This window comes from Trichoplusia ni, chromosome 8 (genome assembly GCF_003590095.1).
Source record: "Trichoplusia ni isolate ovarian cell line Hi5 chromosome 8, tn1, whole genome shotgun sequence".
NCBI classification, from domain to species: Eukaryota; Metazoa; Arthropoda; class Insecta; order Lepidoptera; family Noctuidae; genus Trichoplusia; species Trichoplusia ni.
This window is the reverse complement of record NC_039485.1, coordinates 1,720,560-1,733,165: the sequence shown is the minus strand read 5'-3', so window position 1 is coordinate 1,733,165 and position 12,606 is coordinate 1,720,560. Positions and strand designations below refer to the sequence as shown.

General features: G+C 41.6%; 1 protein-coding gene and 1 long non-coding RNA gene across 4 annotated transcripts in view; both read left to right on the top strand.

Moving 5' to 3' along the window:
- Nucleotides 1–12,606, top strand: part of LOC113497011 (rootletin) — a 59,226-nt gene that overhangs the window by 32,845 nt on the left and 13,775 nt on the right. For all 3 annotated transcript variants that reach the window (XM_026876442.1, XM_026876443.1, XM_026876444.1), the window contains exons 22-31: nt 339–524; nt 2,393–2,573; nt 2,857–3,022; nt 4,393–4,506; nt 10,108–10,315; nt 10,496–10,605; nt 10,971–11,147; nt 11,663–11,770; nt 11,892–11,976; nt 12,510–12,604. In XM_026876442.1, the coding sequence (XP_026732243.1) occupies nt 339–524; nt 2,393–2,573; nt 2,857–3,022; nt 4,393–4,506; nt 10,108–10,315; nt 10,496–10,605; nt 10,971–11,147; nt 11,663–11,770; nt 11,892–11,976; nt 12,510–12,604 (1,430 nt within the window). The remainder of the gene's footprint in view (nt 1–338; nt 525–2,392; nt 2,574–2,856; nt 3,023–4,392; nt 4,507–10,107; nt 10,316–10,495; nt 10,606–10,970; nt 11,148–11,662; nt 11,771–11,891; nt 11,977–12,509; nt 12,605–12,606) is intronic.
- Nucleotides 533–1,757, top strand: LOC113497013. The gene is made up of 2 exons (XR_003400864.1): nt 533–1,239; nt 1,537–1,757. It is a non-coding gene; the product is annotated as an uncharacterized LOC113497013 (long non-coding RNA).

The following is a 12,606-nucleotide window of genomic DNA, read 5'->3' as shown; positions in this document are numbered from 1 at the left end:
GTCACGATTCTGAAGTGTGAGTGAGTGCGTATGTTTAATAATCATAGCGAGTACGGAATAATACTAAACTCTTATAATAAATATATTTCTTGATTAGATGTAGATGTTTCTTCCTAGGAAATACGCCAAATGAAAAAAAAACTGTTATTTTTCTATGAACGAAAATAGCTTGAGAAATTGAAGTTAATATTAAGATTTATTGTTATCATTATATCTGTGTTGAGTCGGATTTAAATGACTTACTTCGTCTAGTCTAGTCATTCTATCCCAACATATCAATATATTAACCTTTAATCATTAAAATAATATACTATCTATCCCCACTTTTGACAACCCAGTGGACAACGAAGCGGACAGCCTCCGCAAAGAGCTGACGGACGTCCGTCGCCAGCTGACGAACTGCACGGCGGAGCGCGACAAGTACAACAGCACGTGTCGCGAGCTGCGCGACCACGTCAAGCGGGCCGAGCACGAGCGCAGGGAGGCCGCCAGGGCCAGGGACGAGGCATATCACAAGATCGCTGGTAAGTGACATTGTTTAATAACTATAGGAAAAAGGACTAGGTAATAAAAAAAGATAAGTGTATTTTAATTTTATCATATTCTTAAATAGTTCAAATGATGAAATGTTTGTAGTGGGGGCTAGTGTGAAACGTCCTGGTAAGTGACGTCACACGTGATTTTATAGCATTTAACCCTTTGACCGCCAAGGACGCTTTAAAGCGTCATTCAATAACTTGATCGAGACGCCAATGACGTCTTAAAGCGTCCATCGCATTTCAACTTTTAATGACGAATAATCCTTAGCTAATGTTAATTTTTTTTAATCAGGAACATTTAAAACTCTTCTTATTGACTTCGACTACTATAATTATGCATTAAAACATTGAGCTATAGTATAATTGGACACGTAATACTAATAAATAAACTCATCAAAAAATTTACTTATAAAGTTACACCCACGGCGCCAACGACGCCTTAAAGCGTCGACTAGTGTTGTGACTACCTCCGAATGGAAAGTAAAAAATATAATAGGTAGGTAGTTTCAAAAATGGTGCCAGTCAAGCTTTTTACGTTATATATATATATTTTTACACTAACCGTCGAAAGCGAATCGTGTAAACGGCTCTGTGTATTTTTGGTTCCGCTGAACAGACGTAATAGTGACAACCATATTATTATTACTGTTTCCGCATAAATTTGAAGCTGCGCTTTGAACCGTAATGGAGAAGAAGACTGGTTAGTTTACGTTCTTTTTCTTTGATTTAAATTGATTTAATAAAAATATAATCAGCACTGTATGTACCGCCTTTGCTTGAAAAATTATTATTCCTCGAGTCTAAATATTTCATAATTTTGTAATAGGGTAGTGTCCCACCATTCGAATGTCAATACATCAAAAGAGAGATAATGTTATAAATAAAATTCCTAACCCTAAGACTACTTAAGTACAACCGACATGTGTAACGTATTAATTAAACATGATTTTACGTAAATAATATATTATTATTTATATCGCCTATTGATTTTACACAGATTTAAAGCGCCCAAGAGAGCACATGCCTGCATATGTACCGGATACGAAAAAATTATGTAGTAATTTGAAACGCAAAAGGCGAGATACGAGATTTTGGTGCGAAATTTGTAAAGTGCCTCTTTGTGTTACATGTTTCCGTGAGTACCATGAAAAAAAAAATACTGCACTAACGCATATAAATATCGACAACTATCAATAAATCTATCATCACATCACTGTTTATTTTACGTTTTAATCACAAAATTACCCCTCTCCTTCGCCATTGACGCTTTAAAGCGTCCACTAGTTACGGGAAAATAAGGTAATGAGTTAACTTTTTCTTGTTGCTAATTCAATATTTATAGAGGCATATATACTTAATAATGATAAACCAAATGTTTATTAGTTCATCACAAGTAAAAATTCAGTTGAATAAGCATTATTTGTATTTGTAAGACCATGCATAAGCAAAATGTATCGATATTTTGTCGATTTACGTTTCCCATCACTATTTTTTTGTAGGTATATTACAACGAATTTATTGCTTGGCGTAGGGAGCACAGTTTTTTATTATTAGCGTGGCGGTCAAAGGGTTAACACTGTAATTTTATTGTTTACGAGATACATGAAAAAATTGTACTCATGTCTTTTGGAAATCTGTTTGACGGACTAAACAATTTTTTTGTAAATATTTTTATAAAATTAAAATTAAACTTCGGACTCAATGAACCGATTTTGTAGATTTTTCATTTGTCGTGAAATAGCTCTCATTTAGTCCTATTAAAAAAAATATTACAAGTAGTTTTAAGAAAGTAAGACTTTACATCACATCGCAACTCTCGAAATATAATATACGATTCATTTGTTAACATCCAGGTTTAGAAGAAAACCGCACATCTCTAGATTTGGAACTATCCCGCGTCCAGACGATGTTGAAGGAGAGCGAGACCGGCGGCGAGCACGTGACCCGCGAGCTGAAGGCGGCCGAGGGACAGCTGAAGAGGGAGCGGGCCGCGCTCGAACAGGCGCATCACGATATCAAGGAGCTCAACTCTAGGTGAGTGGGACTTATGAACTCTCAACTTTGTGTTGTTTGTTGTGCAGAGGATGCCTTTTTTTCTGGTAACGCGGGGAAACATCATCGAGATCCACTCTCTCGGGGGAAAGAATGGATAGTGTCAGACTCTTACTGACTAAACCTGAACCGCCGTGTTACGTCATTCGCGTTTTTGTGTTTTGCAAGCAGTTTTGAAATTGCTAGAAACACCAAACAATTTCTTACAAAATATTGACTGAGCTGAACAATACGTCAGAAAATTTGACATACCTACTATGAACAGGCTGCAAAACGAGTGCGAGGAGCGTGAGCGATGCGCGGGCGATGCTGCCGCGGCCCGACGACATGGCGCTGAACTGGAGGCGCTGCTGGGCGCCGCGCGGGCTGAGCTGCAGGCCTGCCGCCAGCGGGCCGCGGAGCTGGACGAGGCCTGCCGCGCCAGGGACCAGGTACTGTGTAGTGCTAGTGGCGCCAGCTGGAGGCGCTGCTGGGCGCCGCGCGGGCTGAGCTGCAGGCCTGCCGCCAGCGGGCCGCGGAGCTGGACGAGGCCTGCCGCGCCAGGGACCAGGTACTGTGTAGTGCTAGTGGCGCCAGCTGGAGGCGCTGCTGGGCGCCGCGCGGGCTGAGCTGCAGGCCTGCCGCCAGCGGGCCGCGGAGCTGGACGAGGCCTGCCGCGCCAGGGACCAGGTACTGTGTAGTGCTAGTGGCGCCAGCTGGAGGCGCTGCTGGGCGCCGCGCGGGCTGAGCTGCAGGCCTGCCGCCAGCGGGCCGCGGAGCTGGACGAGGCCTGCCGCGCCAGGGACCAGGTACTGTGTAGTGCTAGTGGCGCCAGCTGGAGGCGCTGCTGGGCGCCGCGCGGGCTGAGCTGCAGGCCTGCCGCCAGCGGGCCGCGGAGCTGGACGAGGCCTGCCGCGCCAGGGACCAGGTACTGTGTAGTGCTAGTGGCGCCAGCTGGAGGCGCTGCTGGGCGCCGCGCGGGCTGAGCTGCAGGCCTGCCGCCAGCGGGCCGCGGAGCTGGACGAGGCCTGCCGCGCCAGGGACCAGGTACTGTGTAGTGCTAGTGGCGCCAGCTGGAGGCGCTGCTGGGCGCCGCGCGGGCTGAGCTGCAGGCCTGCCGCCAGCGGGCCGCGGAGCTGGACGAGGCCTGCCGCGCCAGGGACCAGGTACTGTGTAGTGCTAGTGGCGCCAGCTGGAGGCGCTGCTGGGCGCCGCGCGGGCTGAGCTGCAGGCCTGCCGCCAGCGGGCCGCGGAGCTGGACGAGGCCTGCCGCGCCAGGGACCAGGTACTGTGTAGTGCTAGTGGCGCCAGCTGGAGGCGCTGCTGGGCGCCGCGCGGGCTGAGCTGCAGGCCTGCCGCCAGCGGGCCGCGGAGCTGGACGAGGCCTGCCGCGCCAGGGACCAGGTACTGTGTAGTGCTAGTGGCGCCGTTATTGTACACGTGTGGTCCACTATGTAAAACTTGCCTGTAACATGAAGAGTGCACGGGAGTCTACACATCACAGAAGCCTGCGAACATCGCAGGAGACTTTTGCGCTTCTGGAAGGAGTTGGGATGGCTGGACTGACAGCCTCCAATCAAAACTGTCAATGCGGCAGTGTTTTTATTGTTACCTTGGAACTTATTTCTTTTCAAACTACTCCCGCATTAAGCATCACTTCGGACTCGATGAACCGATTTCCTTGATTCTATAGCTGTCATTTGGTCCGATGAAAAATTTCATCAAATTTGGCTTAGTAGTTACTTGAAGTGGGTTATACTTTTTGTTCTTACAAAATATTTTGTTTTAACGAAGTTCTTAACTGATACGATTTAATATTCAGGAGCTGGTGCTTCGTTTGGAAGACTGTCGCTCTAAGGAGCGTCGTCTCGAAGAACTCAAACACAACCTGGAAGTGTGCCTAGCTGACGCCACTCAACAGATACAAGAACTCAAGGTCAGTAGAACCTTAATGTCGACATAATATATGGTTAAAACTAACCACTAAAAACTATAGTAACATACTTGGAGTCGCGTTCGATACGCATTGCGCGTCAGTTCATTTACAATTTGCTCCGTAATTTTATTTCCAAAACTCAGTTTAAAGTAACTACTTAGTGCTAAAACTCACAGTGTTTGTAGAACAGTGATAAATCTAATAAGTGTCCAAATACTATTCAAAACTATCAACGGACTACCGAGATATAAACAAAAACATTTCAATATTAATAATTTACCGACCGCCGGGCACTCGCCGCTCGGTCGCTTCCTCACCGCTTCACCCGCAACGCACCTCCCCGCCCCGCACCCGCGCACCCGCGCGCCCTGTACGGTGCATCGCGGCGACGACGACTGCAACGGCCGCGCCAATCGTAATACTATCGCGCTTTGTTTACATTTTTTGAGAGTCAGCAGTGCGCTAGACGGGTGGAAGGATTTTTATCATGGATTTGACTTGCAGTGGATGTGAATCTGAAATTTGCTCTACCGACCAATACATGAAGTGTTCGAGTTGTAAAAAGTACTATGATCTTGTCTGCCTCAACATTCCAGTACAAAGTTTTAAAAATTACAAGCCAGAACACAAAGAAAGCTGGAACTGTCCAAGTTGTCTGTGCTCGCTACCCAAAAGCGACAACTCACGTTTCTCAGTAGGAATTGCTAGCCAGCCACCTATTAAGACCATGCTAAGCAACAATTGCGAAAACGTAAACATGAAACGTGGTAGTCGAGTAAAAACTACAGAACAAGAATCCACTACCACAGACACTTCTCTTCTTTTATCGGAAATACGGCTACTACGACAAGAGGTCAGTGACCTTAAACAGCAAAACACTGACATTGGATTGAAGTTGTCCAATTTCTCTGATGCACTAAACCAGAAGCTTGAAGATTTTGAGAAAAAAATGTGTGCGAAGGACGAAGAAATAATTTTGCTAAAAAGTTCAATATTGCAACTAGAACATAAACTAAATCTTTCAGAGCAAGAAACCATGAAAACGGAGCTCGAAATTATTGGAATCCCAGAAGAAAACAATGAAAACCTTTGTCACATCACTATGTTAACTGCAAATAAAATCGGCGTGCAACTAAATGATCTGGACATAGACGAAGTCTATCGCATAGGCCAAAAACGCACTAATCCAGTGGACAAACCAAGGCCCATTGTCCTAAGGCTCACGCGCCGTGCCAAACGTATTGATGTTTTAAAAGCTGCCAAAGAGAGACGTCCGCTTACCTCGGACGACATTGTTAAAGGAACATCCTCTAAGATATACATTAACGAACGACTGACAAAGACTAACAGGACTTTATTTCGTGAAGTACGGTTGCGAGCAGAGATTTATAAGTTTCGCTTCTGCTGGGTACGAAACGGAACTATTTACGTACGCAAAGCGGAGAAGCAAGCATCTATCCCCATCCGGACACCGATTGATCTGGATGAAAAAGTCGGCCCCCCTCAAACTGCGGAAGCCTCTGCGGTCTAGTATAAATTTGCTGTTTCTTATCTTTTTATGTTTTTGTTTTTGTAGACTCATTTATGACAATTGTTTTGTTTTCCTGTATTTACCATTCACTTATTCACCAAAAGCACTCGACTTACACGTCCCGTTTGTACACACACACACTAACACACACACTAACACACACACTATAACACATACCTATAAAGATGCTGGCATCAATGATAAATTATTATCAAAGGATGATTGGTCGTTCTTACTGAATAACTGTTACTCATTTAATTTTTTCCTTAAGGCTATAAAGTCTAAAACTATAATCACTTTTATTATTTACCAAGTTCCTGACACAAAAATTAATATCAGATATAATAAACTCTCTCTATTATTAAAAAAATTTAGATGACTCATTTACTATGTAATCAAATAGACAATAGTATTGAAATAGAGTGTCAGGAATTAGATAGAATTGAAAACTGCCGGAAAGTTTTGACTTCCAATTATAGCCTTAAGATGTTGACTTTTAACATTCGCAGTATACAGCACAACTTCAACACCTTTTGCATTGCACTTAAACGTCTCAACATCGCATATGATGTCATCGTTTTAACCGAATGCTGGCTAGCGAGTAGCCCAGTTATTGGCCAGATCCAGGGTTATACCTCATACTCTACGCAGAATAACCTCAACCAGTGTGGTGGTGTCGTTACTTACATCAAAGACTGTTGGAATGCACAGTTTCAGAGCCTGCAATCCTGGACGCTGAATCACTATTAATAGAATTATCCAACCATATATCGCTAATCGCCATCTATCGCTCTCCTTCGTACAAACAACTGGATAACTTCTTCACTTCTCTTGATAAAGTACTTACCTCAGTAAACAGATACCCAACAATCATAGTTACCGGAGATATAAACATAAATATTTTATCCACGTCGGACACCACTTGTTCTGAATATACGTGCCTTATGTGTGAACATGGATTGAAACCGGTCATCTCCAAACCAACCAGACTAGGCTCTTGCCTGGATCATATATTCCTTAAATCCAGAAATCAGTCAATTATGGGTCTTGTGTGCGATACTGACATCACGGATCATTGCATGGTAATGATGGGTTATAATATGCATACACCGTCGCGTAAAAAAAGTCAACACCGCACTGTCAATAAAACAAATATACCCGATTTACTAGAAGAACTTAAAAATTGTGACTGGAGTGGGGTAGAGGCTGCACCAGATGTAAACGTGGCTGTTAATGAATTTTACACAATATTAAACACTGCAGTTAAAAAACACACCGTTGTGAAGAAAATTAGCCGCTCTAAATATATTTGTAAGCCGTGGATTACACCTGGACTTATCAGATGTATGAATCATCGAGATAAACTTCATCTGGATTTAAGGAAACATCCGAATGACCAAACCAAGAAACTTATTTACACCCGATACAGAAACTTTTTCACCAATCTTGTACATACTCTAAAAGCTAACTACGACAGTCAAAAACTTGAAGACAGTGCTCACAATACCAAAGAGTTATGGAAAACCATTAAAAATATCAGTGAAAACCCAAACAATAAAAATAACGCTTTAGATCTTCTAAAATCAAAGCCCACCGAACAAGATGCAATTAACAGCTGCAATAAATACTTCTCCTCTATCGGTAAAGATCTGGCCTGCAATATTCTTTCTGAAATTAAAGAAACGCAGGCATCATTAATTCCCAAATTAAAACTCGGTGAGCCAGCGAGCATTAACTTCTTCTTGCACCCTACTGACGCTATAGAAGTAAATAAAGTAATCTTAAATCTTAAAATTGACAGCGCCCCAGGGATTGATGGCTTTACACCAAAACTTATTAAAGAAATTAGAAGTGAAATAATAAACCCCTTAACCCATATTTTTAATCTTAGTATAAGTACGGGAACATTCCCTGACAAATGGAAAGAAGCTCTGGTTACACCAATATATAAAAATGGTTCGAAACAAGACCCTGCGAACTATAGACCAATATCACTACTGGGAATATTTTCCAAAATCCTTGAAAAGATTATAAACAAACGTCTTACCTCCTATCTTGAAATTAATAAGCTATTGTCCGATAAACAGTTTGGCTTCAGGCAAGGCAAATCCACCGAAGATGCAGTTAGTCTACTTACCAATCTTGTAACATCCCACCTGGACAATAATGAAAAGTGTATAGGTGTATTCCTGGATCTGGCAAAAGCATTTGATACCGTTGCCATACCCATACTACTAAAAAAGCTAGAGACGATAGGTATAAGGGGTTTGCCACTAAAATGGTTTGAGACCTACCTGACAGACAGACGACAAAGTGTAAAGGTGGAGGATTACGCCAGTAATCAAAAACATGTAGAATTCGGAGTCCCACAGGGTAGTGTCCTTGGCCCGACTCTGTTCATTATCTATATGAATGACATTCACTGTGTACTTAACCAAAATGCAGAAGTCATTTGTTATGCAGATGATACAGTGGTAATTTTCCGAAATAAAACATGGACTTCAGTATACGAAACTGCGCAAAGAAGTTTATCTAACATTAAAATTTGGCTGGACTTGAATCTGCTCTCGTTGAATATTAAAAAAACTAACTACATCTGTTTTCACAAAACGCTTGCATCAGCATCAAACAATAGTTTCAAACTTAAAATCCATTCTTCAAATTGTAACCTGATATTGATACCTGTTCCTGCGATGATATTAAAAACGTGAAATGTCTGAAGTATCTAGGAGTTATAATTGACCAGCGACTTTCATTTAAACCCCATATTGACCTGGTATCTAGGCGTGTCAGAGGGCTGGTTCACATAATGAAGCAGTTGCGTAATTCGGCCAACAAAAAAATCCTACACCTCGTGTATGTTTCGTTATGTGAATCAGTTATCTGTTACTGTATTACTGTTTGGGGTGGAGTGGGCACCACATCCATGATACAAATAGAACGTGCCCAACGCTCTGTACTAAAAGTCATGTATAAAAAACCGTTCGAATATCCTACTGTTAGTTTATACCATGAAGCGTCTGTGCTAAACGTCCGCCAGCTTTACATCCTTAAAATAGTCTTAAAAAGCCATAAAATTATTCTTCAGTCTTCAGTATATCCACAATTAATCAAACGACGAGTTTTCAGATGTCCAACAGTTAAAGTAAAAACTAGTTTCGCCCGGCATATGCAAGAATTTATGCTTCAATTTATATATAATAAAGTAGCTAAAATACGTGACATTAAACGGTGTAGAATTAATCAATTAAAACAATTAGTTCGGAAATGGTTACTTACCCAATCCTATTCCGAATCCGAATTATTTGTTAGAGTGCTAGCATAATATCACACCCACATACACGCACCTACAAACACACACACACACACACACACACACCTGCACAACACACACTCCCACACACACAACACAAAACATATCCTTACTCATACACACACATACATTTACATCCTCAGATACACATACACATTGCATGGATACATATTTAAAATTCCTTATAATTTTCTTACCAGTGGTTGGATATCCTTGTTTATTTTCATTTTACGTTAGCTTTTTATTTTTCTGAATTTTTACTTCCTGTTTAGAATTTAAATAACTTAATCATTACGTATCGAACCGGAATTCCAAAGAAATAGCTGTAATTGTGAGATTCCAAGGTCTCCTCGAGACAGGCCCGACCTAGTGTGGAGACCGCAAGCAAAATTTCCTATATTTTTAAATTGTTAACTACTATTGTTAATTGTTAGCAAATAAGGAGATGTATGATACAATTTTACTGGCAAATAAATGATTATTATTATTATTATACTTATAAAGGGGAACAATTCCGTCTACATGATTTTTACGACACTCTAATCGTTTACGTAAGCATTAAATTTTTTCGATTTTGAAACATTTTTGATCTTTGCGTGATATTACAGATCCTTTAGCCCGTCTCGATAAATGGATATCTTAGACAAAATTTTTCAAATCGGATCATTTTCTTCTGAGAATAGCGGCTTCAAGCAAACAAACAAATTCTTCAGAGTCATAATATTAGTATAGTTTACATGGTTCCTAAATTTCTTAGGCTCGTCTCGGCGGCAGTGAGGGTCGTTGCCGCGCTCTGGAGGCCTCCCTCTCTCAGTGTGAGAGCGGCAAACGCGAGGCTGAAGCCAAGCTCTCGTCCATCGCACACGCGCTACGTAGAGTATGCGGAGTGCAGCCCGACGGTACCGTACATGCGGCCACTAGGAAGAGACTCGCCAGCCCCGCTAGGCGATACAGCCCGCATAGAGGTGAGAAACACAGCACACCCGGGTCCCTCCGCTAGAAGTCGAAAATGCTATGATGCATTTTCGATAAAATGTTCATAGCGTAAAAGTTCTAAATCCGTTCAGTAGTTTTTGCATGCACAACAGCTTTCGCGCTTATGATATAGTAGGCGTAGTAGGATAATCCGCATATTGTGTTTATAGGTCGCGATCATTCGGAAGATAGGAATGAGATAATAGATGTTGATCCAGAGCTCGTCAAGAAAGGAATGCGTAACTTGATGCACGATGTCTGCCAGATTGAACGGGAGAAGGTATTTATTCCATTTCATTTTTTGGTTCATTAGTCACGTTAGAAACGTCAATTTTATCATAACATTTTATACTAAGAGCTATGCCCCTAGGTCCTTGCTAGGTGCTGACCTTATAAGATGATACCTGCTGTCGTACTTTCTACTATAGCCAACCACATTTATTACGGAACCTGAATTTGATGATAACAGTTCTTACTAAGAGCTATGGCTCTAGGTCCTAGTTAGGTCCTGGTGGCTCTATACAAACATTCCTGCCATCATACTTCTTACTATAGCCATCCATATTAGGCTACTAAGTAGCATGATAATCAAGTGAACAGCACCCTAACTCACACTACATCCTTCATCAAATATCATCCTTGCAGGACGACTACAAATCCCAAGTATCGATGCTAAAGAAGCAGCTCAAAGACGCCAGTGAGCTGGCAGGCAAGGGCGACAATAAGCTGCAGTCAGTAAGCGCGAGTCTGCGTAGTGTGCAAGAGGAGAAGGCGAGGCTACAGGCTGCGTACGGGCAGAAAGAGGCCCAGCTTAATGCACTGGTAAGTGAGGAGTTAAAATGGACCTTAATACTTTAAAATAGAGTTGAAACTAGTATAATTGAAGGTGGCAAGAGTTAATGCAGGGGTAGGGGTAAAAATATAGACCTTATTGCTTTGTAACACAGTTAAAAGTTGTGTGTAACGAGTAGTTAGGTACGGGTAAATTGAAATAAAGATAAAAGTGTAAGGAAACAAAAAAGTCCAGCTTGCACTGGTATCTGGGCCCATAGACTGGTGTATTATTGATGACCATGACCAGTCACTTGAGAATTGAAAAAAAGTAAATAAGTAGTAATTAGATAAATGATAACGCATTGGACGAATTTAGCCGAATAAACGCTCATAATAATATACCATAATGACCTAAGTTCAGTAAAGTAACCCTAATCTGTATTAACGTCATTTCTAATCAAGTTCTTTTTGTAACTTTTTATATATGCGCTCATAAACAAATCTTAGGACATGATAACTCACTCTACATGACACAGTAAAAAACTTTTAATGGTTTATTCCAGAACGAATCAGTACAAAGTAAGACAGTGGAGATTAGCAACTTGAGAGACAAGATCACAAGTCTGGAGGCTACTCTAACATCGGTTACTGAGGAGAAAGTGCAGAATGAGGTAAATTCTATTGTTCATGAGTAAAATAATAGCTTTATAATATACGTCTAGTGTATAAGGGGCGTTGTGGTATGGACATTTAGTTTAATGGAGGTAAAAATGTTCGGTTTGATCTTTACAGAATAAGGGAGAAAACCTGCGTGTTCAGTTATCTGAGCGTGTCCAAGAAGTTCAACAGTTACGTGAAGCACTGGCAGCTGCTGAAGGTATGATAACTCATGCTCTAATATTATACACAACGCCATCTAGGTGCGAACTAAGTGAAGCTTTTACTGCTAAGAAACATATCAAATTATCGAGCTCGTTATTCAAAAATTTGTTCTCGGCGGGAATTGAAATCACGACCCTCTTTTAACCACTTAACTAGCAGGCTAATTAATATATGAGTATGTGTGTCTACAGCTTTACTGTGTCGACTAAGTTAGTAATTGGATCTAAATTTCTTTAAGATTTGTAGTACATAACTCGTATCACATTTCTAAAATCTACTACTCTATATCTCAATTTGTTGACCGTTTACACAAAGTAGTGTTTTATATGTCCTGTTATATGAAGCTTGATATTATAACATTTTCTTCATATATAATTGAGTATTGACTGTAGAAATGTATATGATGTTTAATACGTGTCTACCTAATAGTCATAATACAAGCTTCACTTATGGTTGACTGGAGAATGCCTCAAACCTTAAGTTCTCCAGTACATTGTTGGCGTAGTGTAAGTATATGTGTGTGTGCAGGTCGCGCGTCCCGCCTGGACGTGCGGCGCGCGCAGCTGGAGGGCGACGTGCAGCGGGCAGCTGTGGCCGCGCGGGACCGGGACCAGGCGCTCAAGGT